General features: G+C 37.1%; 1 protein-coding gene across 6 annotated transcripts in view; it reads left to right on the top strand.

Moving 5' to 3' along the window:
• The window catches only part of Osbp (oxysterol binding protein), a 35,012-nt gene extending 13,497 nt beyond the window's left edge, over positions 1-21,515 (top strand). For 3 of the 6 annotated variants that reach the window (XM_089244177.1, XM_089244178.1, XM_089244180.1), the window contains exons 7-14: positions 390-407; positions 661-805; positions 1,627-1,887; positions 4,175-4,420; positions 4,531-4,848; positions 7,344-7,513; positions 11,519-11,739; positions 21,232-21,515. In XM_089244177.1, coding sequence (XP_089100303.1) covers positions 390-407; positions 661-805; positions 1,627-1,887; positions 4,175-4,420; positions 4,531-4,848; positions 7,344-7,513; positions 11,519-11,739; positions 21,232-21,377 — 1,525 coding nt within the window. In that variant the 3' untranslated portion in view covers positions 21,378-21,515. The remainder of the gene's footprint in view (positions 1-389; positions 408-660; positions 806-1,626; positions 1,888-4,174; positions 4,421-4,530; positions 4,849-7,343; positions 7,514-11,518; positions 11,740-21,231) is intronic. The other 3 variants (XM_089244182.1, XM_089244183.1, XM_089244181.1) reach the window with 1 other exon arrangement.
• The last annotated feature ends 3,603 nt before the right edge of the window (positions 21,516-25,118 follow it).

Raw genomic sequence — 25,118 nt, 5'->3', positions numbered from 1 at the left:
CTTAATTGGGGATCGTACAAACACTGCTGTACATGTTATAGATAAAACAAGCCGACAGAACAAGACGTATAGGGTGGACATTTTTTTTGTATATATTTTATATATTGCAGTTTCCTTTAATTGTTAACACATCAGACCTCATTTTACTCAGGCCAGTGGGTCACTCAACTATACTATGCGTATGTTAAGGAAAACCTAAGCAGGCTATATATGTTGAAGACCCCTGATGTTGAATATTGCGATTCAGAACCAGCTATATCCTGCCCATGTGTGTGTAGAAATTTGTTGTGGTATGACAAAAATTATCAAATTAATCATTTTTTATGTTTTGTTTTATATTATTTACGTGAATGAGTAATTGGTATTTCAAACTTTTTTTTTCTTTAAAGCTGCTTTGATGAATATGGGTGAGATATGTTTATATATGTTTTTCTATTTTATAACCTCCTACCGTTTGATAAATATGTTACATGACTTGTCGTAGAAATTTCTTAATATATATTTATGGGGATTTTCTCCTTGAATTCACTTCAACCGTATCTATATTTTTTGGTGGTGTTGAATGTTGATGAGGTAGGGTGTGCTGTTATGAAAGAATTGTGTACAAAAAGGTACTTTTTCAGTATAATTATATGGAATTGTTATGTTTAATATTCTTAGAAGAGCATCAAGTGGCTTCAGTCTACAGAGTGAAGGGCAAGACTTACCAGATGAAGGCGCATCCTCAGATACAGAACCAGAAGTAGGAAATGGTACTTCTAAAAAAGGAGGGATGGTTGCTGTCCGCAAAATTAAGCACAGCTGGGTAAGTTCCCTGGAAGCATAAATGCCTGGTTTATTTGTGATATAGATTCGGGTTTATATAGATATTCTCATATTTCTATTTTTTATTTCTCTATCTGTTTCTTCAGTTTATCTGTAGCATTGTCTAGGGTTGGACAAATCCCAGGTGCTAAGTCGCCATAGCGACCAGAAAATCAGTATTGGTGCCCTGAAATTTTCTAAATGTGGTTGCTAAATTGGATTAAATTTCTAAATTTGAGTCTAAGAGCAACACAAAATTTTATGATTTTATTACACTATGTCTTTTAAAGTGGGAAAAATAAAATAAAAAAACGTTATTTAGGACGTTTTTCTCCAGTCATATCATACTTGGCTCCTTAAAATTGGACTGGCGCCCAAATATTTTTTTGGTTTGTCAAGCCCTGGTCTAGTTCTGAAAATATGTACACATACTCTGGTGCACATTTACAAAATGAGAATTATTTACATGATTCACACAATTTTTTTTCATTATTTTTTTTAATACATTATCAAGTTTATAAAATATTTTTTTAAGTTTCTAGTTTTAGATAAAAATTTGTGAAGTAAAAATTTGTTGAGCATGTGTGTGAGTGGGAGAAAAAAAAGATGCTCTGTTGTATACTTTTCTTAAGATATTAAATTCTAATGAAGGCCACAAACTGTCAATGTTGTCAAAATTCATTTCAGAAACATTTCATGGTTCCTGAATTCTTTTTTTCTGCAATTTAACATTTTATGTACTATTTGATCTTATCGTGATGATATTTTATATATTTCATACCTTTTATCACATATTTAATTAGTATTCACTTTCTTTTCTAGACAATGTCAGAACGCAATAATTCTCATTCTCTTGGTGCACCGGAGCTTACTTTGAATGATGACAAGTCAGAGGGCAGCTTAAGTATTTCCAGTGCTCCAGGTACCCCCAGTAGAGCTGGTGGTAGTGTGCTTGATCAACTTAGTTCTGAAGGAAGAAAAAAACGAAGATTATACATACCTGAAAAGCCAAACTACAGCCTTAATCTTTGGTCTATTATGAAGAACTGCATAGGAAAAGAACTAACAAAAATACCAATGCCAGTGAGTTGAGAAATTTTTTTAACCACCATCATTGTCTTGGATGAAACATATTTTCACAAACTTTATACATTGAGACTCATATATGACAATAATCAAGGAACCAAAAAAACATAGTTATGAATAGAATATATTAACACTATGGAAAGTTAAACTGGAATCTGAGTGTAATGTCATTATGTAGGAGTTTAATTGTAATTTTAATTTGGAAATAAGTTATATACAGGTATCCCTCGCTTTACACCATTTTGCTATAATGCAATTTTTAAAAGTTGGTTTTAGGAACTCCAGCCTGTAAAATCTGTTTTGGAGTTTAACTTTAATCCTGGAAATGGGTGTGCAAATTGAAGATGTATATAACATAGTTTGATCATAAATCATTTGACGATGAAATACATTGGATTAGGTGATGTAACTGAGACAAATATGAGAGAAATTCTCAAACACAACTCACCAGATCTCACTGATGAGTTTAGTAACACATTGGCAATGTCATGAGTAGAGTTCAAAAGTTTAGGCATTAAAAATGGTTGAAATAGGCAGGCAAACAGGCACTAAAAATGCATAAAATAGGCAGGCAAACAGGCACTAAAAATGCATAAAATAGGCACTTAAAAGGCATTTATAATTTATGGAAGAAAGGAAATATAACTAAAAACTATGGTATATTAAGAGTCTAAAAACTAACTGTAAAATTAGTTGCGCTCAGTCTGCCTACTGTTTTAAATGTAGGTTATAATAACTGCATTATTATCCAAGTTAAATTGATTTCAAACCCAAAATAAAATGTTAGTGGACTCTCAGGATTAGGTCAATTCATTAGGCCATCATTACAAGACGCAGAGCCTGTAGAGAAAATTATCTGTGCGGCTTCTTTTCGAGTTACGAATAATTCTCATTTATTTGTTGTATTATTTGGAATAATCATCATCATGTTAAAAGCTGAAACATGGCTACTTTGTTCTTTTTTGTAAAAAAAAATTAACTTTTTAAAATTACCCACATTCCTTCAAGCCCTGGACCCTCTGTGGCCGCATCTATCTCTCACCTCTGAGAGCAACTCTAGTCAATTTAATCGAATACTAAATATGTATGTAAAATTAGCAGCCATGGTTGCGTGCAATGCATTTATGATGTAAAAAATAAAGTTAAAACAACATGGGCCCCCAGAGCCTGTCTGCTCCTACCCCGCCTTGTGTGAGGTGTGACATCAACCGATGACCACTTGGGACAGTCATCAGTCAGCTATGCATATACAATGCAGTCCAATGTCTGAGCGTGATATGTTATGTGAAGCATATCGAGAAACAAATTTCTAATTTTTCTCTGCTTTTCTAACATGGGCTGTGTTTATTTGAATCAAAATAATTCACGTCTAACACCATCCAGTCAAAGCAAAGTTAACATGAGAGGCAATACTCAGAGTTGAAAAATTTTAAAAAGGGAAATTATTCTTTTTCTCTCAATGTTCAAAATCTCAAAGTTTTTCCTTTGAAATTCACTAATAAACTTAAAACTATGTTAAAATAGGCATTTATATGGCAGGGAAAGTTCAAAAAAGGCATTTAAGTCTGAAAATAGGCAAAAAAAAGGCATTTATGGCATTTTGCCGGATCTTCTGGGCTCTAGCCATGAGGAATTTAATTGAAAAAAATGTGATTCCAGGGAAACTAGAATTTTCATATTTGCGAGAAATATGCAGAATTCTGGGGTTTTGCTACTGAATAATAAGGAAATGAAAAATGCTGCTTGTCAGCCCAGTTTTGACTGTTTCATTAAATAGAGTTATCAGCCTATCATACCAGGCTCTTCAAGAAAGAAAACATCCACACTCACTAGAATCAATCAGAAGTAGTGAAAGCAAAAAAAATGTCAATTTAATTCATTCATATTTCCTGAATTCACAGGATTTATTCATAAGTTTGATTAAAATTAATTAATTAAAAGAAAATTCTTTTGCTGTCAGGTTCAATTTTTTTTTAATCCTCCTGAAGAAAACAAACCTCCTATCTTCATATTTCCCATATTAAATTCAACTCACTTTACATGGAAGATGCATCAGAACAATCACAGAAACCTATGTATTAGCATCAGTATAAAATTATTATAAAGTGATTTTATTATGGATTTAATTCAATTTCCTCACCTAGAATCTTTTATGCAATTTATTCAAAGTTGCTGAAATGCACTTGTAGATGGATTATGGGTTTAAAATTAATGAAATTGATTTTTCAGTGTGTACATCAAACTTGTAATAAAATGTGTCTAACCCCTTATTTTTTGTGTTCAGGTAAACTTTAATGAGCCTCTATCAACTCTTCAGCGCCTTAATGAAGAATATGAATATTCTGAACTCTTAGACAAAGCTGCTAAATGCACTGACAGCTGTGAGCAGATGACTTATGTTGCTGCCTACACAGTTTCAGCATATGCCACAACGAGTAACCGAACAGGGAAACCGTTCAATCCACTGCTTGGAGAAACTTATGAGTGTGATAGGACAGATGACTTTGGTTGGAGATGTCTTTCGGAACAGGTATATAGGAATTTTTCAATTTGAATTTTTCACAAACCATATTCTTTCATCAGTGCACAGAAGAAAAACAATTTTTGAAAAAAAAAATTTATATCAATTATCTGCTTCAGGTCAGTCATCATCCGCCAATGCTTGCTCAACACTGTGAAGGTAGAGGATGGGTTTGTTGGCAAGAGTTCACCATGTCCAGCAAGTTCCGTGGGAAATATCTGCAGATTATTCCCCTTGGAATTGCTCACCTAGAATTTCCTGCATCTGGCAATCATTACACATGGCGCAAAGTCACAACTTTTGTTCACAATATAATAGTTGGTCGTCTGTGGGTCGATCATCATGGCGAGATGGAGATTATGAATCATGCAACAGAGGACAAGTGCCACCTTCGATTCATACCCTATAGCTATTTTTCTAGAGAAACACCTAGAAAAGTATGTGTTCATAGCATAAAACTGATTTTACTTGAAAGTGCAAATTTTTAATGTTAATGTTTGAGAGTGCAGACAATTGGTTATCTCTTCCAATTTTAGATGTCATGACAGTCAGGATCAGCCTTCCTTTCTCTAACTTCGCCGGCACTCTTGTTCCCAGTGTTGACCTCAAGTGTCATCTGTGTTTTCTAGGGAAGGTCGTCCTGACTGTCACAGTCTTTGATTTGTTATTATTATTTATTTAATTTTTATTTTATTTTTTATTTTTGTTATCAAGTTAGTTGGTTAAGCCAGTGTTCAACGCTTTTGCTGCTGCAGACCAGTGAAAGTAGTTGGATAATTTTGCGGACTGTAGAAATGTGGGAAGTTATTTACAGACTGGCAAAAAATAAATAAATGAGGGAAATAATTTGCAGGCCAATAAAAATATATAAGTAGAAATAATAAAAATAATTTGAAAAATAATATAAAAATATTAACTAGCTAAAATACCCGGCGCTGCCCGGGTTTTCTTCAATGAGGCTTTTTGGATCACATGATATCTCCCTCTTTCTTTGAAGGACATACAAACCATGTTTAAGTTATCCTTCTGCCTGTTTCTGCTTTAAAAAATGCTTAATTAAAGCTGTGGAATTTTTTCGATGTACTTTTTACTGGCCCATGATTAATTTTAAAACATCCTAAACTACATGAATTTATGCAGTTGAATATTAAAAGACAATACGGAGACATTAATTTTCATGCTTGAGAAGATATAAATAAAAAAGTTGAATTCAATGTTATTGCATGGATATCCAACTCAAAAGTAGGTCCGGCTAATTACTTAATATTTAATCTCCTGGGCTTTGTATATCTCTAAGCGAACTCAGTATTTCAAAAATCAAGAATTAAATACAATTTTTAAAATTATTGATGTGATAGAAAACCCCACCAAATTTCCGCATTTCTACAGTAAAATTAGCAATTTTACCACTGATTTCTATGAGGATCATCCTTTTCCTGAACCTCAAAGCGATGCTGGTGGTGATTATGACGTCTATTCAAAAAGCCTCTTTACCTGGAAGATTGAAAAAGTGGCAAACCATTATAAAGGCATAAACTATTATACATATACTGGCAGCGTTAAAGAAGTGACAAACCATTGTAAAGGCATATACACGTGTGAAACACATTGCTAGGGAACCATGGTAACCAAAGTAAATGTTCGGAAAGTGATTGTTGAGGCCCCAAAACCATTGTTGCCTGACTGTTTTTTGTCCATTTGGGGCATTTGCCCTGCTCTGATGAAATTTTAAAGTAGCCTATCGTTCAAGTCGGGTCCCATCCATCAATATAAAATTGTAGATTTGTATAGAGAACACACAGACATACAGAAAATCAATTTTATATATATAGATTATGAGAAATAATTTGTGGACTAACAGAAAATAATTTGCAGAACCTAAAAAATTAAAAACCAATATAAAGATAGTATAATTAATAAATTTAAAATTATGTAGCAGCTATATGAAGTGGTTGATACGTTTTGCATACCAACAGAAAATTCTCACTAATTGGCACTGGTCTACAGACCAATGGGTGCAGAACACTGGGTTAAGTAATAGTGAAATGCTCCTGCAGTGTGGCAGGGATTGTGATTGAATAAAAGTATATTAAAACTGCAAGTTTTGAGAGAATGAAATGAATATTTCAACACATAAATTCTATTTGAATTATGCCAAAAATACGGTTAAATCTTTCTATAACCATACTTCATATAACTATATGCTCTGTACAACAGTATTTTTTCAAATCCTGTTTAGAATAACCCATCGTTGATGTTAAACTCCTTTTAATAGAATGTCCTTTACTATGATAAACTCTCTCTATAACAATATTTTTTAAAGAGATTTTGTGAAACTGCTACAGCAATATATTTTTACATTTTGCTTGAAATATCCTCAATACATTTTAAATGTGTCACATATTTTAATTCTTTTGAAGACGTCTAATAATATTAGTATTTGCTGCCATCTGATCACAAAGTGCTGATAAAGTTTTCGGTTTCGCTACTTTTTGTGCGGTACACCAAAGTGTATTGCAATAAGCCTCTTTATAAAAGCAATATGCACACACACACGCATGTAACTGATTTTTGTTTATAAATTAACCAATAAAAAAAATTTTGCTTTGAGTAAATACTCATAAGTGCATTTTCTGGTGATACTAATGATGGCGATTCAGAAGAGATGCCAACAGCAGCATAAATTTGATGGCTCATGACGATAATGTTACCTGTCCTACAACAATATTTTTTCTTGGTGTGCAGAATATCGTTATATAATGGTTTCAATGTATATTTTTAATATCACAAACAGGGAGCTTGATGATTGTATGATTTGGTTGAATTAAAAGAGAATTATGTATGAAGCAAAAATTTATTTCTTTTGAAGTTTTCTATGTATCATAATATATTTGAGCTGTTTTTCATTTTTGTGACAAACATATTTTTAAAGGTGACTGGAGTGGTAACGGATCGAGATGGAGTGGCTAGATTTGTTCTTCAAGGGACATGGGACAACAAGATGGAATATGCTCGGGTAATTAGTAGTCGTGGCTCTGTTAAAGGAAAACCACTTCTAGAAACAGCTACCCCAAAAACAATCTGGAGGAGACGTTTTCCAGGGTAATAAAGCTTTATTCATATACATTAATAATGTGTCACAGTTTTCTCAAACACATCTGGTGTGATGAATTTGGTCGGGGTTTCATGAACAAAGAGCATAATGCAAGGTTCCCAGCTGACCTGGAAAGACGGGAAAATTTAAAATATTTTTCAAAAGTCAGGGAAGTACATAAACATTTAAGATAAAACTAATCTGAAATGGGAAAAAGCTTTTGGACTGAAAAACTTTCTCAAAAACTGAAATATATATTTGAAAGATTGGGATTTTTGGAATTATTTCTTTCTCAAGGAGCGAATTGTTTGTCAATTAACAGCTTCTCTGCAAAATCACTATGAACATGGTTCTTGTAGTAAGTTGTGTAGGCAGGAAATGTTTCTTGTTTCAACCCACAAATAAGAATCCAGTTCATTTTTTTCTTCTTCACTGCTAGACACATTCTAGCAGAAACAAAAGCAAGTGACAAAGATGTTGCTGATCTTCACCTACAATATAGCAGCCGTTAATTGCTCTTACTAAAAAATTTAAATGAAATCAATTTAGATGCTTGATGGCTCTCGGGTATTACTGATTGCTTAAAGTTACTTTTGTGTGGTTCCCAACTTTGAGGCATGAATGCGTGCCAATCTCCTTATAAAGTCTTGCTACAGACCTATAACAATATGAGTATTCAGTTGTTACCATCGAGCTTATATTACTGGAGGAAACATCCATCCGCCATGACGGCAGCTACATCAAATGCAAGGAAATCATGTTACTCGGTGAAAACAAAGTTCGTGCCTGGCAATTTGACCATGGAAATGGTTCAGTCTCTAAATGTTGGGTTTTAAGGATTTAAAAAAGGACAAAGTACACTGCTCAAAACAATTAGGGAAGCACATGGTTTTAACAAAATTACGCAAAGATGTATACCGATAAGTAACATAAAATGAATCATTCATAATTTAAAGCCTAGCAGGAAACGGAAGAAGAAAACTTCATATGCAAATCAAAGTTCATGACGTCAAAAACCAGAAAAAGGAGATAAGGGCAGAAATCGGGATGTTGCAGAAACGTCTGTTTTACTGCCGTAACTGTGAAATTCGATTGCACAGTATTTTTTTTTTGAGACAAGGTGACTTGAGGATGTCTCAACAACGTGATTTACCGGAATCCATGGCATGGCGTGTTATAGGCAGACTGGAATCCCGGCAAACACAACGTAGTGTCGCGGACGCTGTTGGAGTCGCCAGAAGTGTTGTTGCAAGGCTGTGGAATCGATTCCAAGAAACAGGAAATGTTAGACGTCGACCAGGGCAAGGTCGGCCACGCGCCACTACAGCAACTGATGACCGGTATATACGGTTAACAGCCCGTCGAAACAGAACAGAGAAGGCTACGCAGCTGCAAAGACGGTTGCTCTTGGCAACAGGATGAAGGGTGTCCAGCCAAACAGTACGTAATCAGCTTCATGAGGGAGGGCTCTATGCACGTACGCCAATGGTCTGCATTACCTTGTCCCCACGCCACCGTGCAGCCCGAAGAAGATGGGCTGCTGAACATCGAGATTGGGAGCAACATGATTGGAGCCAAGTGCTGTTTACAGACGAGTCCCGATTCAGTCTGGAGTGTGACACCCGACGTGTTTTGGTATGGAGGGACAGGGGCACTCGAAATAACCCCGCATTCGTTCGTGAAAGGTCACAATACAGACGAGCTGGTTGGATGGTATGGGGTGGAATCAGCATAGGCGGACGTACGGACCTGCATATCATTCGGAATGGCACTTTGACGGCCGGAAGGTATGCAGACGAGATACTGCGACCTCATGTCATCCCTTACGCTGGAGCCATTGGAGATTCCTTTGTTTTCCAGGATGATAATGCCCGACCGCACAGAGCTCGTCTGGTGGAGAACATGCTTGAAGCTGAAACAATACAGCGTATGGAATGGCCAGCGTGCTCTGCTGACCTGAATCCAATCGGGCATTTTTGGGACATGCTCGGACGATGCATTGCTGCGCGACCAAGGCCTCCTGTTACTGTCCGAGACTTGCAGATTGCACTTCTCGAGGAGTGGAACAGTATTCCCCAAAGTCTGATCGATAACCTCATCGCATCCATGGCAAACAGGTGTGCAGCAGTCTTAGCTGTTCGAGGAGACCACAAGCCCTATTAAAACTCATGTATCATGTCTGAACAGTACTTTTTTTTTTAACGTTTACATGTAACCAAATTGTTGCCCTAAATCATCTTTTCATGTTTTTTCCATATTTTCAAAGAATTAAAGCTTAATTCCAAATTTGTTTACGTCTTTTTTTTGTATTGCGCATTGATACGCGTGTACTATCCATTGTATGCCAATATGTGGCTATCTCGCACGGTTTTCTTCACTTTTTTGCTTGCTCCCCTAATTGTTTTGAGCAGTATATAAAGGATAAAATGTAAATGATGAAAAAAGATTAAATTTTTTATTTCATCAATATACTGGAATCATTTCTTTCGTTAATGCTGAAAAATTTCTTTCATCAATTCTTGAATTTTCCTTCAATAATTCTGGATTTTTCTTCATTAATTTTCCTCCACTAATTCTTGAATTTTCTTTTATTTACTCTGGAATTATTTCCTTTATTAATATTATTTCTTTCATTACTTCTGGAATAATTGCTTTCATCAATTCTGGATTTGTTTCTTTCATTAATGTTGAAATTATTTCTTTCATTGATTCTGAAATTATATCTCATTAATGCTGGAATTATTTCTTTCATTGATTCTGAAATTGTATATCATTGATTCTGAAATTGTATATCATTAATTCTGGAATTATCTCTTTCATTAATTTTGGAATTATCACTTTCATCAATGCTGAAATTATTTTTCATTAATTCTAGAATTTTTCTTTCATTAATTTTGGAATTATCTCTTACTTTAATTCTGGAATATTCTCTTTCATTAATTTTGGAATTCTTTTTTCGTTTATTCTGAAATTATCTCTAATTAATTCTATAATTTTTCTTTCATTAATTTTAGAATTATCTCTTTCCTTCATTCTGGAATTATCTTTCATTATCATTAATTTTATTATTATGTCTTTCATTAATGCTGAAATTATCTCTTTCATTAATTTTGGAATTATCTCATGGATGCTGAAATTATTTCTTTCATTTGTTGTTTTAAATTCCTGTGGATGCTATAAGAAAATAACGGGATTGTGTTTGTTTTCACCAAGTCGTGATCTTCCAACGAAAGATGTTAGGGGACCGTTGTCAGCACTGCCAAGGCAGAGACCAGTGACGTCATACTCTCTCCAGTAATATAAGCTTGATGGTTGTACACTTCAGTTATAGGTAAAAAAATAGATGGCAGCACTAAAAATTGCTGCTGTGTGATCGTGCTGGACTTTCACCTTGAGGATCTAGGTTCAAGCCCTGTTGGCAACACAGTGGTGTGGCTAAAGTTGGTTTTCTGTGGTTTTTCAACTTCAAAGGCATGAATAGGAGCCGATATCCCATTTCAAAAAGGTTCTGTGCAGAGAATAGGCAGACCTTCAACTAGATACTTGCATAACATGAAAATTCGGGCACTAAACTAGATATGCGCTCAAACTGTTATGTACACACTTCCGGCATAACTCATTCAGCAGTAAATTGCCCATGGCAATAGACCAATGTTGTGCTCAGTTTGGAAGAAAGGAAGGAATTATCAGCACTAGATTGCTTTATCATCCACACAGGCAAAATCAGAATTAATTTTGACATTAAAATTTTATTTTATTGGTTTTTTGTTAATTACAGATACAATAAAACCCCTGCTTAACACCACCCCTCTTTTATGTCCCACCAGTGTCCTCAAAAGAGAGGTTTTTCTGCATGTATTTTTTTAAAGCTAAAATACTTTTTTGCCCTTTTTTAAAAATAGCTTGATACAGTCTCTTTGCATTTTTCTCATTTAGTAAGATACATATTTAGTCTTTTTTTTGTGTGTGTGTGTGTGAAATTCAAAACAAATGTCCAAAAATTCATTATCCAGCCCAGATTATGAAAAGATGTACAACTTCACAGAGCTGGCCTGCCAGCTGAATGAACCAGAAGAAAATGTTGCCCCAACTGACAGTCGTGTTAGACCTGATCAGCGTCTTATGGAGGATGGGCAGTGGGATGAAGCTAACCAGACAAAACTTGCGCTAGAGGAGAAACAGCGGGCTGTTAGAAGAAAACGAGAGGAGGAAGCTGAGGCTGCTGCTGCAGAAGGTAATATTGTGTGGTTTGACTGAGAACGAGTAGTGTTATAAAAAGAAGGACTGTTTGACTATATGGAAAATATCAGATCAAATCTGATTTAAGTCAGGACTTAAACCAAATTCTAACTTCGTGCACATTAAGCTTAATATAAGTGTGATATTTTTACCTGCATATCATATTACTTTTCACTTTGTGATGGTTGAAGGTTATGAGTATGAAAAGGAAAAGTTACACCATTTGAGAAGTTGGCTCATTGATTAGATTTCTTAATGTAAAAGAATGGAATTCTAGTGAGCTAAACTGACCTTGAAACTATTTTTCAATCAAAAGGGTGTTACTTTTATAGGTTTTGTGGAAAATCAAACATCCTGTTCATAAAAGGCTGCAAAAGACTTGTATATATACATTGCTAAACTTGCAGTAAATTTCATACATACTGTAGCTCTCAAAAGTCTTTTGATAAATGCAAGAATACTTGTAGCACCAACTCATTTGCATGCACTGCCCTGACCTTGATACATGTAAAGCAGAAGGAAGATATTTATCAACACCAATAGCTGAAATTTATTTATTTGGGGTTAGTGAGCTTTTATTGTGTAATTTTTGTTTTTTGACAGCCCAAGGTAAACTTTTGATAAAACACAAGGGACATGTTTTGTTGCAAACATTATTTCATAACCACATGTCTTCCTTCACAATGTGACACTATTACCGATATACCATCACAACAATAACTATAAAAATAGCTCGAAAGTTGTCAAGCATTACTTGAAAGGCAACAAAATGAGAATTTTCTAGATAGTGAAGTCAGTGCCATAATTTTAATACCATTAAGCATTTATGGTTTTGAGTTCAATTGAGGAGTCAGAACCAGAAATTAAGCAAATTTGATGGGTTTTTCAATTGTGTAAAAAAAATATTGTTAAAAAATACCCACTGATCATGAGACAAGCTTATTGAGTCCATTCCAAAAACACACATAGTAGTTTTATAATCCGAAGTTTTTCCAATAAAGAGTTGACTTATTTTACTTTACTATAATGCCCATGACATGATGGATTTGATTATTTATCCCTTTTCAGTGCAGGTCCCCATAGTGAGACCACCTGTTTACATTGTTTTCTATGATTTTTGTAAAATTGTCTGCCCTGCAAAGAGTTATTAGTTTGCATTCTTGTTTGTGTCGAAGGCCTTTTGAACCTTTGAAGACCGGATACACCCCGCTTCCCATCTCAGAGAGATATCGAAGCGTTCCCGAAGGATGGGTGTATCCGGAAAGTTTTATTAAAAACAACGTAACATGACCACCTCAGACGAAGGCAGCAAAATAAAATAATTTACATAAAAATTGATCGCCAACTTCTGAAGTCATATAACAAATAAATAAAATCTAAACAATCAACGCCAATGGGCAATCAAAATTATAAACGGATTATAAGATGCTTGTGTATAGCCGTCCATCCCATAAGAATCCAGTAATCGTCAATTGATCGAATGATTGCCGATAATCTTGGTATATAAAATTTCGAATCACTGTGAATTAGCCGCAGATCATCATCGTCTAAGCCGCAAGTCGTTACCGGAATCGTCACCGGGTGAACTGAGATCAGCACAATTCACTATATAGCCCAGTAAATAACACTTAATTCGTCCTTGCCATCGATGACTTGATTCGTCTCCTTGCAGGTGAACTTGCTTCTGTTTTTCATTTATCGGTTACTTTTGTTGACGCCGACGTGGTCGAAGATCATATTTCCTCTTAAGATCAATCGCTGGGGCTCTTGCCGGTTTGAACTCGTCATCGCTTCCACCGCTCAGACGCGCACTTCCAGTCTTCTTAGTATGTATGCGATGTAAGTTGCTATCGAGGAACAATATAATCCACCGCACCCGAGCAAGGCCCATAGGGCTCTTCAAAACTCTTTTTTTGAAACACAGTCGACCGTTTTCGGGAATAGCACCAAAATGAAATTTTTTTGTATATGGGCAAGATGTCAGGTAATGCCATAAAGATCCAATCTCACCACACGCACACATGGCGTTGTCCGACTTCTTGAAACGTTCTAGATACGTCGGTAATGGGCCGTGCTCAGTTATCATGATCACTTTCTCTCTAGACCAAATGGAACTATTCCAACGGACGTGTTTCTGTATCTTATAGGCATCTTTATGTGCATTCTTGTCCCATAGCTGTTGCCACTTTTGTAACAGGTCACTTTTTAGCACGTGTTTGATGTGACTGCGTGGTAGCAAGAGTTGTTCTTCCGTTGGGAGATTAAGAGCATCTTTGGCCAATCTGTCCGCAATTTCATTCCCCGCTATTCCTGCATGGCCTTTGATCCATTTGATACTGATAGACGGATGGTCGTATAAATGCTTGCGTATTCGCCGAGTATTTTCATGTGGAGTGCGCTGATCACGAATCGCATTAATACTAGACGCGCTGTCAGTATATATCGTCGTCTGCTGATTTTGCTTAATCGCCCATTCTACTGCAGCTAGTATGGCCAGAACCTCCGCCTGAAAGATACTGTTCCCTTGACGCAACCGTCGACTCCAAGCCTCTTCAACAGATCCTTCTGCATTCATAACTATGTATGCACAGGCAGTGGATGTCTCTGTTTTTGAGCCGTCCGTGAATATACTAATAGCTTCATCCGATGAGCATTGTTCCGTACCAGGCAGCGGAACTTGATTCTGGAACAAGTCCACACTGGGATGATGAAGCCAACTCCTATTGTTCCCTTCGTAGGCATCAGGTGTTATAAGAATTCCGTCCATCCAGACCTCCTTACCCAAATGCAGGATTGTAGATCGACGAGCGTCATATTCAACATATAGGCTGAGCGGAGGGTTTCCCGTAGCAGTATACAGAACATCATTGGCCGTAGTTCTGTATGCACCAGTTACATACAATAAGAACGGGCGTTGGGCAACATCTAGTAATTTACGGAGTCTCTGTGTCGGGTTTTTATACCAGATGGCGCTTGCGTATGAAATCTGCCGTTGTACAACCGATCTGTACAAAATGTTCCTAAATTTTTGGCGTATACCCCACTTTGGACCTGCTATGCGTCTCAATTTTTGCATGGTGTCTTGAGCCTTATCAATTTGTTTCGCCACATGCGTCGTGAATTTGAACTGATGGTCAATATGCACTCCAAGATATTTCATGCATTTAGATATTTGCAGTCGAACACCATTGATTCTTATGCAGGGACGTTTTTTCTTGGGGTGTGGCCATAGTAATTTAGTTTTAGTCACCTCCATGCTGAGACGATTATCGTCTAGCCATTTTGACAGTTCGTCAAACGCGGCATCCGCAGTGCTGCCAATGTCGTTGGGAGTTCTCGCCGAGATCACAAACACCAGATCATCGGCGAAAGCTTGGACATAGACATCCGGTCCCCAATTCTTTTTCAGCAGTGAGTCAAGCACGATAGACCATAGTAGCGGACCACTGCATGAGCCTTGAGGACAGCCCATGGCCTGATGCTTTTCCGCGTCTCCTCCATCAGTTGGCATCACAACCGTTCGATCTTTTAGCATGTTCTCCACTATACAAATGAGATTGTAAGGAATTGGTAATTTTCGTACAGTATTGATTATTATCTCATGGCGGACCGAATCAAAAGCACCGCGAATGTCTATGGATACTATGGCCGTTACTTGACCTCGTCGATGTCTAGTCGTGATCTCTTCCATCAGTGATGCTATTGCTTTTTCTGCCGAGCCACCTGTACGAAATCCGAACTGTCTTGGGCTAAGCCAGTCTGCCTTCTCTAGATAGTAGGTGATCCGTTGCACCACCAATTTTTCTAGGACTTTACCCATTGTAGAGAGTAAACAGATGGGGCGATACGACTGCAGCACCCCTGGATCCCTATCTTTCTTCAGGAAAAGCAAGACCTTACCACGTTTGAAACACTTTGGGAACACCGACAACTTGACTAAACTATTGAAGATATCTGAGATAACATGACCATGGGCTGCGACTAGGGTTTTCAAAAGAGGAATATTTATGTTATCAATACCCGGAGCTCGTTTATTGTTCAGTCTTCTGACTATTTGATTGATCTCCGTATGAGTGAATGGTGGGTCCGTCATAATCATAGATGGCGTGTATGGAGTCAAATTTATAGTATCCGGGAGGTTCGGAAAAATCTCCTCCAATTGTGCTTGGGCCGCTTCCAGCATCGTGGCACCAGTATGTGGACCGTTGGACATCATTACCTGTGGTGGTAGACGCTTCGTTTTGAACATAGATTTGTATGCTTGTCCAAATGGGCGGCTTTCCTCTGTGCAAAAGGCAATCCAACTAGTCGTTTTTGCCTTGTTTACGGCCTTAATATGCCCTGCTCTGAATTTTCTAAACTCCATCCTCGCCTGTACTCTATCATCACCCTTGGCCTTAATGAAACGACGCTCTAGTTTACGAAGTTGCCTGCGTGAAGCTGCTAACTCATCAGTCCACCATTTCAAAGAAGCGGTAAGACGCGGTTGTGCATAGCCCAACACCTGGATACATCGTTCTTTCAGCCGCTGCATTGAGGCGTCAAAGCATGCATTAACCTGATCCTCGTCCAAAACCATATGAAGTTGTTCTTGGAGGTCCATGAAGATCTGCTCTGTAGCAGGCCTGATCTTTGCTAATCGTCTTGCGGTAGTTCTATACTTCGTAGGTTTTTGATATCTAGGCGTAATATTGAGTTGTAGATGGATATATTTGTGCGCACTATACGAATCTTCCGTACCTACTGACCAATCGGAACGCCTGTAAATATTTTCTGATGTTGTAAAAGTAAGATCTGGCCATCCTTTTGCGTCATAAAATTCGTAGGTAGGTCTTGTCCGTCTAGAATTAAACAGAAACAAGTTCCTGCTGGTGAGAAATTCCTGCATCGCGCGCCCTCTTGGATCCGTCTCTCGATAGCCCCACCACGAAGAATGACAATTTGCGTCCGCACAGAAGATAATGTCGATACCTGGTGCTGACTCGCAAAGATCATCCATCTCCTCTATGGCTTCGTCTACTTCTTCGTACGGAGAAATGTATACACTAGCAATTATAAGTTCACGTCCCGGCAGACTTATCTGAACAGCTACCAGGTGGCGGCCGATCTTGTACGTGGCCGGTCTAATATGAGTCGATGGGACCAATATAGCACTTTTGCATAGTTGCGCCGTCCACGACTGCCATGATTGTGGAATACCACGTAAAAGACCTCTATTTTGCCATGGTTCTTGAAGTAGAACCACATCTACTGATTGTGCTCTTACGAAAGCCTCCATATGTTCGATACAGATCTTAGCTTTGTCTGCATTTAATTGAAGGAGACGAAGTCCGTGTCTTACTTGGTTGTTTTTTGCCGAATGTGACGTCATCAGTTTCGTGTTAATTCACTGCCTAGATTCAGGCCCATAGTTAGTAACTTACTGTTACACCTTTTTTTTTCGACCATCACGCCTTACCAATCTCTGCGTCGCTGATTAAATAACTGGAGAGTCGACTGCAGACCTATTGTGAGGAGAAAACTGGGACATTCTCTGCTCCTCGACCTGTGGTCCGTGTTAAAGCGGAGGTCTTGCGCCATGTTCATGAGCACACAGTCAACACATCTGCCCGTTCTGTCCATATGAGTGTTGATCGGTTGAGTATACCCGGTCATCTGCATTCGTCTCGTCGATACGCCTCGTATATTTTGCCAGTTTCGATGGCGATGGCGTCCGAGTTCACGTGTGTCAACATATACCCGCCTTTCCTCACGTACTACTCCTTGTGAGAGATGGTATTTTCTTCGTCGTTGGTCTTGTTGAAAGTGTTCTCTCGCTGTACCCAGTGTGCTGTCCCTATAGTCGGAAGTATAATGGTCAGACGTAATGTGTTTCCGTCGGTGTGGTGGATAACTGTCACGCCCATGAGGATCATAATCAGACCTCCTGACATTTCTTTCAGCATCAAAATTGGGAGGGTTTGTGGCCTTCCTACTTGACGGCTGAGCTAACTGCTCTTCTGCGTGTTGTACCTGCCTACGTCTATATACCTTGAAAGAGTCTAATTTCGCCGCACCGCTGCTAGTGTTGGTTAGGTAGCTCATTCGCTGGTGACGAGCCTGGGGGGTTTCTGTTGCATAAGTGTTTTTGCCATGCCGACTATTTTTACTGCCCTGAAGTTCTTCTCTCAGTTGCTTACGGCTATGTGTTGTTGTTACGGTATCAGTCCCTTTTATAGTTCGGTCATAGTCTTCACATCGTTCAGCCCAGGAGAGTGGGTTGGATTGTCTCTTTTCGTTCACGTCATGCGATGAAATTACCTCGGCTTGTACATCTGATTCCACTGGGTTTGACAAGTGTAGCGAGGAGATGTCCACGCCCTTAGTCCTTTCAGGTGCAAGCCGCCTGCCCGATAATATTTGATATTTGGACCACTTTTGGCCACTGTCCCCCATTTTTACAACTTCTGCCCACGTTCTCTTTAATCCGAGGGAGGAAGGTGACAACACTTTTTCAGCTGGAAGCGCAGTGCTATTCTTCAGTTGCTTATTCGAATGCAGTTGTGGCCAGGCGTCCACCTTTTCAATTTCTATCGAAGAACTGTTCGTTTGCCTAGACCTGTCAATTTTGACTTTACGTTGTCTCTGAGGTTTGGGAGGTTCCCAAGGTAAAGTGGTTTCGTTGTTCCAGCTATCCTCAACGTAAAATATCGAGGTTGGCAGTTGAGAGGATACTGTCGTCGTTGGGCTAACACAGGCGTTCCTCTCTCGTGGGGCGTCTGGTCCCGTACCATTATATTCTGTATCACTTTGGGAAGCTACTACAAATTGAAAGTTCTGTTGCCGCTCGTCGGTGAGACAATCTTCCCGATCTGGTGAGTCCACGTCCGGAGCATGATCCAAGATCGTCTGAGTTTCTTTGTCAATAAGTGGACCAGTTTCACTCCGACACACTGACAGATGATCAGTTTGAGTGTCTCTACTAATAAATATGTTATGTTCTCGCTGATTCACTCTCTTGACTACTGACTGCTTACTTTCGTAACACGAAGCGACCGTTAGAACACCATCCGACCGAAGTTCATTCGTACATGATACGATTGGAGAACGTTGTGTGCTAGTTTGGCCCATTACACGATCGCTGACTTTTTGGGTCATTTTGCTCCGTAATCCAGGGAAGGTCACTTTGTTTGATTTACTTTTGACGTTAGAATTCTTCGTAGGCGAGGGTTGAGTTTCTGACTGCTCAACTATCTCCATGACCAGGTCGACTAATAGACGACGAACACTGTGTTGATCATTTAATGACACCTTGCGCCGCACCTTTCCCGAGGAGAGTTTTCGGGTGTCTCGAACGAGATTCCAAGTCGATTTAATTGCATCTATGGTGCCTTTTAGCAGGCACTGTAGACTTTCATGATCACTGACAGGCAGGCGGTGATGGGATCTGCCCAACGAATCTCTTCGGGGATCAGTTAAAAGTGTCCAGATGTTCCACGCAGCATCATACGTATAGAAGTCATCAGCATCGAGAGTTTCATTCGTTTCGTGGTCACCTAAGATCGTTTTTACCACAGAAGTTGGCACAATGTTCTTTTGGGTCTGGGGATGCAAAGCCGGAGTCACGACATCTGAAGCACGAACGGTTGATTTCAGGAAGTTCCTCTTGGGAACTAATCCGTAGAGGGGAGTAGCAGTCTTCATTGAACATTGGCAGCTTCGTGTTGCGTAGGAAGGTGTCCCAGGTCCACCGGATAAGTCCAAAGCATTCAAAAGTTGCGAGCTGTGGACACTGGTGACATCAATATGGTCCTCCGATGACGTGGTGTTATTCATGGCCAAGTGGTGTCGCAATTGTTCAAATTTCATGTTGATCAAAGATTTTGTTCAGTAATGTGACTTTGTATTATCCTTGCTGTTGTTTGTGTTAATTTTATTTATTATACCTTATTCTAGGCAACTTTACTTATAATAATTATTCTCGGCCTTTGAAGGAACAGTAGTGCACCTTAAAGTAATCTGCTCTCGAGGCCAGCCGAAAATAGAATTCAAGAATAAGAACTCCTTTATATTACAAATAATAAGATTGGCCTTGTTACACATGTTACGGAGCCATAGAAGAATAATACAGCCTCTACAATAATGATAAATCTATAGGCTTGTATTAAGATGGCGGGTTTCATAGAATTTACTTTGAAATCGATCAAATTTTAATTAAAAACGATTTTCGATGATAAATTTGAACCGAACATTTATGTCACACATAAAGTACACAAAAATTATTCAATCAGCCGACATCTGATGAATTTGAAGTCCAATGGGAGGGCTAACGCTGTAGACAATGGCCGACCGATCCGCAATTCACTCGGCGCGATGTAAGTGAAGATAACTTTTCATCTCGACGCCGTAGACGCTTGCTTCGAAGTTCTAAAGAGTCCTTTCGATGTCCCCCAACTCACGGCACACCAGGATCCGCCAGCTTACAAATGGTTACGCCGGGATATGATGTAATTCCGGAGCTCCGTCAAAAGACGTCTTAACACTGTAGAAGCCATTGTCGTTCTCGCCTTTTGAACCACCATGCAAGTGATTAATTTCTTTTTTTATTTTAAAAAGTGTGGACAAGGATGCAATTAGGTACTTTGTCAGCCGGGGCAAGCAAGCAATTTAGCTCCTCCTTCTAATGTTGAAGAAGAGGTTAAAGGGCAAAATTTATACCCCTCTGATCCGGCACCCAGGGCACCAGACCCGGCCTGCTCCCCTCTAGTTGCGGTCCCGAGTGTAGATAAGCAATTTTTTGGTCATAATAGTTTGTAATGAGACTGTCTTTATGTTTCATAGGATACATTTTATTTAAAAATTCAAAATTCATAGACAAGTTTATTGTTGTCAAAAGACTTTTCAGTGCTACTGTGGAGTTTGAAAAAGGTTTTTCTATACAATTTCAAAAATGTTTGGGAATATGTGTCTTACCTGCAATACACGTTGTTTTCTCTGTGTGTGTGTGTTTTTTTTTTATATATATAATAACCAGCCCTTACTTTTAAAATACTTCAGTCATTCCATATTTAATATTTGTGAAAGAATACTTACAACTTCAATTAACGTGGAGACATTAACTGTGGTACAGAAAATAAAAACCTCAAAATGTAAAAAAAAGAACCAGTACAAAATTATTATATAGAAAATGTGAGGTTTTGACCAAAGGGTATGATTATGTTCACACAAGAAGGATTATAATTATTTCCCTTTTTGTGTGACATACTTGTTTCACAGTCTTGAATGATAAAAAAAAAAATGACGAGCAAAAAAAAAACATTGTTGACAATATTGCTTTTACAATTTCTTTGGACCCAATTTTCATTACATTGTTAGTAAATCAGGACTATGGCAGTGAAGGTATGTCATTTTTTTCTCTTTTCTTGTAGAATGTAGAGAGTAGTTACTTTTGTGTTAGAATCAATATTGCCCCGTTTTGATTTCAAGTTATTTTTTTTCCTTCTTTCAGGTCGTCCTTATGAGAGCTATAAACCAATTTGGTTCAGGAAAGAAACTGATCCTATCACGGGAAATCCTGTTCACAGGTATATTGGTGAATATTGGAATTGCAAAGAAAGACAGGATTGGTCTCGTTGTCCAGACATTTACCTGTGATATCAGACAAGAGAAAGTATATTGTATCTCGCATCCTTTATCCCATGATTTTCCTTCCTTGAACAGGTTATAGCAACTGCCAGCAGTGCTATTAAACAAAAGAAAAAACTTGTAAATTTTTAAGAGAAAAGAATAACTATATGCCTTGTTTGACTGAGTCAACCATATGTGCATTCTATCGCTTATGCAGGGAAAAACATTTTTTTTGCAATTTTATTTTCCTCTGCTGTTCATTAATTAGGAGGATATTTAGAATTAGAATTGATGTTGAAAGAATTTAAGATGAAAATTAAATTGTGTATAGTATCTGCCTTAATTTATGTTGGGGGGAAAAATAGAAAGGGAAAGAAAGGTGTGTTACATATATATATATATATATATATATATATATATACATAAACATATCTTACTTTTTGAAGATATTGATTTTTGAATTGAAATCGTGTCTCTTATTAACTTAGGAGAGACATTTATCAGTAGGGGTACTGTTAAGTTTTATAATAAACTTATTTTATTATTACAACTATGATCTTATTTTCTTCGGTTATTTCACTGTTGAGTATATTTCATATTGTGTATTTGAAGAAGGAACGATATTATTTTTTAAATATCATTGTCAATTTTCCAATTCCACAAATTTTTTATTGCTTTTGGTTCTTTGCATACTTTTCCATTTGTTTGTTATTTACTCTGATGTTTTATTTGGTTTGTTTTTGTGAGACTTAATAACTGAACTATGACTTAAGACTGAAATAACTATTAAGCAATTGCGAATTTTGATTCATTGTGATACTGAATTTGTACTTTGGCAATAATTATCTTGTTCCTCAAGTACTATGCTTAGTTTCCCCACACATGTTAAATTTCAGAATGATCTTGTTAATTATGTGGTCACAAATACAGTATTATAATCACATCTTTTACACAAGATTCCTTTTTCGTTTGAAACTGCAATGAATTTTTGTGCTTTTAACTCTGCAGCCGTGAGAGAATTGAACAATCCCATGTAGATGTTGAAATATCCATGTTCATGTAGTTTCATCTAAAAATGTCATTTCAAAAGTATGATCTCGCATTATATTGTATATGTTTTACAAATTGCTATACATATTAAATTATTTAGAAAAAAAAATGTATTTCTGCCTATACATGCTGTCCATGCCGTGATGATTTTTAAATGAAAAAGTTTCCTTGCACCCCTTTTCAGCAAAAATTATGGTCTGTATTTTTAAATGCTGTATTGCAACCAGTCACTTTTGTTATTTATGCTTGTGTAGGGGGAAGGGTAGAATTTAGATAGATTTTAGTTGTTGAAAATTTCATTTAAATTCTAACCTGGATTTTTGTAAATGATTGCATTTTCCATACTTTTTCCCCTTCCATTAAAAATTCATTGATGAAGATGGTATTTTTGGTGATGTATATTATGCGGTAGTATAATGTGGTATTTAATGCCTATAGTAGCTGTAGCCTGCCCAATTTTCTTCTATCAAAGGTTTTTTTAACCATTTCCGTTCTTATGTTGAATCCACCTCGACATAGGTCTGTATCAGAAAATAATGGTACTTCATTGTTCCAACAGTCCTTTATGATAATAGGAAGGCCCTGTGAATTTGTCTTCTCAGCAGAACTCATAACCTATATAAAAACTGCAAAGGAATAAACTTCCAGCAGCCTTCCTCATTACAAGAAAGCGCTGTAAAGTATGTACCGTACCAAGTGCCGAAAAAACCACTGGACTGCAAAAGGGTTGATCATACAATTGCCTTTTATTTTCAAAAAAATTCAAGTTAGCAAGAATTTGATGTATTTAATTTATATAACACCAGTTCCAATTTGGTACTATGGGCTTTCAGCTCGCTAATTTTATTTAGCTGATGAATCAAACCTGGCATCCATTTCAGACCTTTAATTTTAAATTAATTCAGTTGATTTTAGCAATTGTAATCCACAAAATTCGGCCTGGAGTATGAGGTTGATCTTGAAAATGGGCTTGTAAATTGAATATATAGTTGAAGTGACAAAATCTGTTTCATTTTGTGATTTAGATGAGACAACAGTGTGTGGTGGAACAAATTTCAAATCTAATTTACCAGATTTCACTAATCAACATTTCTTGGTAACATCCACAGTGCTATCAGAATTTTAGTCAAAGAAAAAGATTCTTATGAAACTAGAATTGTCAAATTTGTGAGGAATATTCAGAATTCTCTGATAATGCTCTTGCTCCCAAAGTTTTCATAAAGTGACAAAGGATGCTGCTTATCAGCTGAATCTCTACTTTTTCATTATAAAAAGTTATCAGCCTCGTACCAGGCTCTTCAGGAAAGAAAGCATCCCCACACTACTGGAATTAATCATATATAGTGAAGACTGAAGTAAAGAGTTTTAATTAAATTCATTCACAAGGTTCATTTGAAAGTTTGAGTGATTAATTCAATTAAGACACTTATTTTGCTGCTGGAAGCTGGGTTTGTTTTCTTATTTCTTTCTAAAGAAAATCCTCTTTCTTACCCATGTTAAATTCAACTCTTTACACAATTATTCTGCGGAACCAATTAATCAGGTAAAGCGAGGGATGCCTGTACTTATGACAGGATATGGTACTACTACTTGTAGTATGGTATACTGGTACTACTTGTATCAAACGTATTGGTTGATAATGAGCTGAAAAGAAAAACAGTATTGTGACCTTTTTTCTTTTTCAAGGGGAAACAAACTTGTTGAACATCATTTAACTAAATAATTATATTTAAAAGTTCAAACTCAATTTTTGTTTAATGAAAGGAAATTTATTAGTTATTACTTTTCAAATTGATAGGTCACAAATGTTGATCAATTATTTTCTGAATAAGTGTTTGTTTGCCATGATGATGAAAGTTTATTTATTGCATTTGGTGAATGTGTGCGTTGCATAGCCAGGTTTGTGGAATTGTGCTAATCAAATAGCTTCCCCCCCTCATGCTAGGAGCATGAATGTGTAAATTTTTACTTTTTTTTTGTAATCAGCTGGTTGGATACCTTATTTTTCTATTCAAGTTTTTCCTGAAATGCATGTTATAAAACATTTTAGGAAAATAACTTCCATAGCAGACTACTAACATGAGTAGAGTAAGCATTCAACCACCATTTTTCTCACATTCTTTTTTTTTCCAAAGGCATTGAACATTCATTCTTCTAGTGTGGGGAGGGGTGGAACGATATATAACTTAGATACAGTCAGATCTTGATAAACCAAATATGCTCCATGAAACTTTTAAGTGATCATTAGTTCAACTTATCAGAAATTTTGATTTTGGGGAAGTAAACAACGATTTCTTTTTAAAAAATAACAGTGGCATTTACAACTATCGTATTAGCAAAACATGTCAAACTACTGCACATGAAGAAATTGGCAAGGAATTATTCTAATGCGCCTAATTGATTGAGATTAGGGGCCGTTCAAGTATTACGTCTGTAAATTTTTAGCCATTTTTGATCCCCCCCCCCCCCCGTCAACAAAGTTTCGTCAGCACTGCCCCTACCTCTTAATGCATATTGGTGGGATCAGAAACGTACACGGGAGGAAGGCATAGGGGGCTACTACACATCCCCCCTCCCCCCGACGAAAAAAAAAGAAGAAATTTTTAATTAAAATTTTGAAAGAAAATACCTTTATCCGTTGTTATAATCAATTTCTGTTAATTTCAATCCTATTTGAAGGGTAAGAACTCAAAATTTCTCTTTAAGAAATTCATTGCG

The sequence above is a fragment of the Pholcus phalangioides genome, unplaced genomic scaffold (genome assembly GCF_987345545.1).
Source record: "Pholcus phalangioides strain wild (caught in Gottingen) unplaced genomic scaffold, Ppha-v1.0 ptg000015l_1, whole genome shotgun sequence".
NCBI lineage: Eukaryota > Metazoa > Arthropoda > Arachnida > Araneae > Pholcidae > Pholcus > Pholcus phalangioides.
This window is presented reverse-complemented; position numbering and strand designations above follow the sequence as displayed.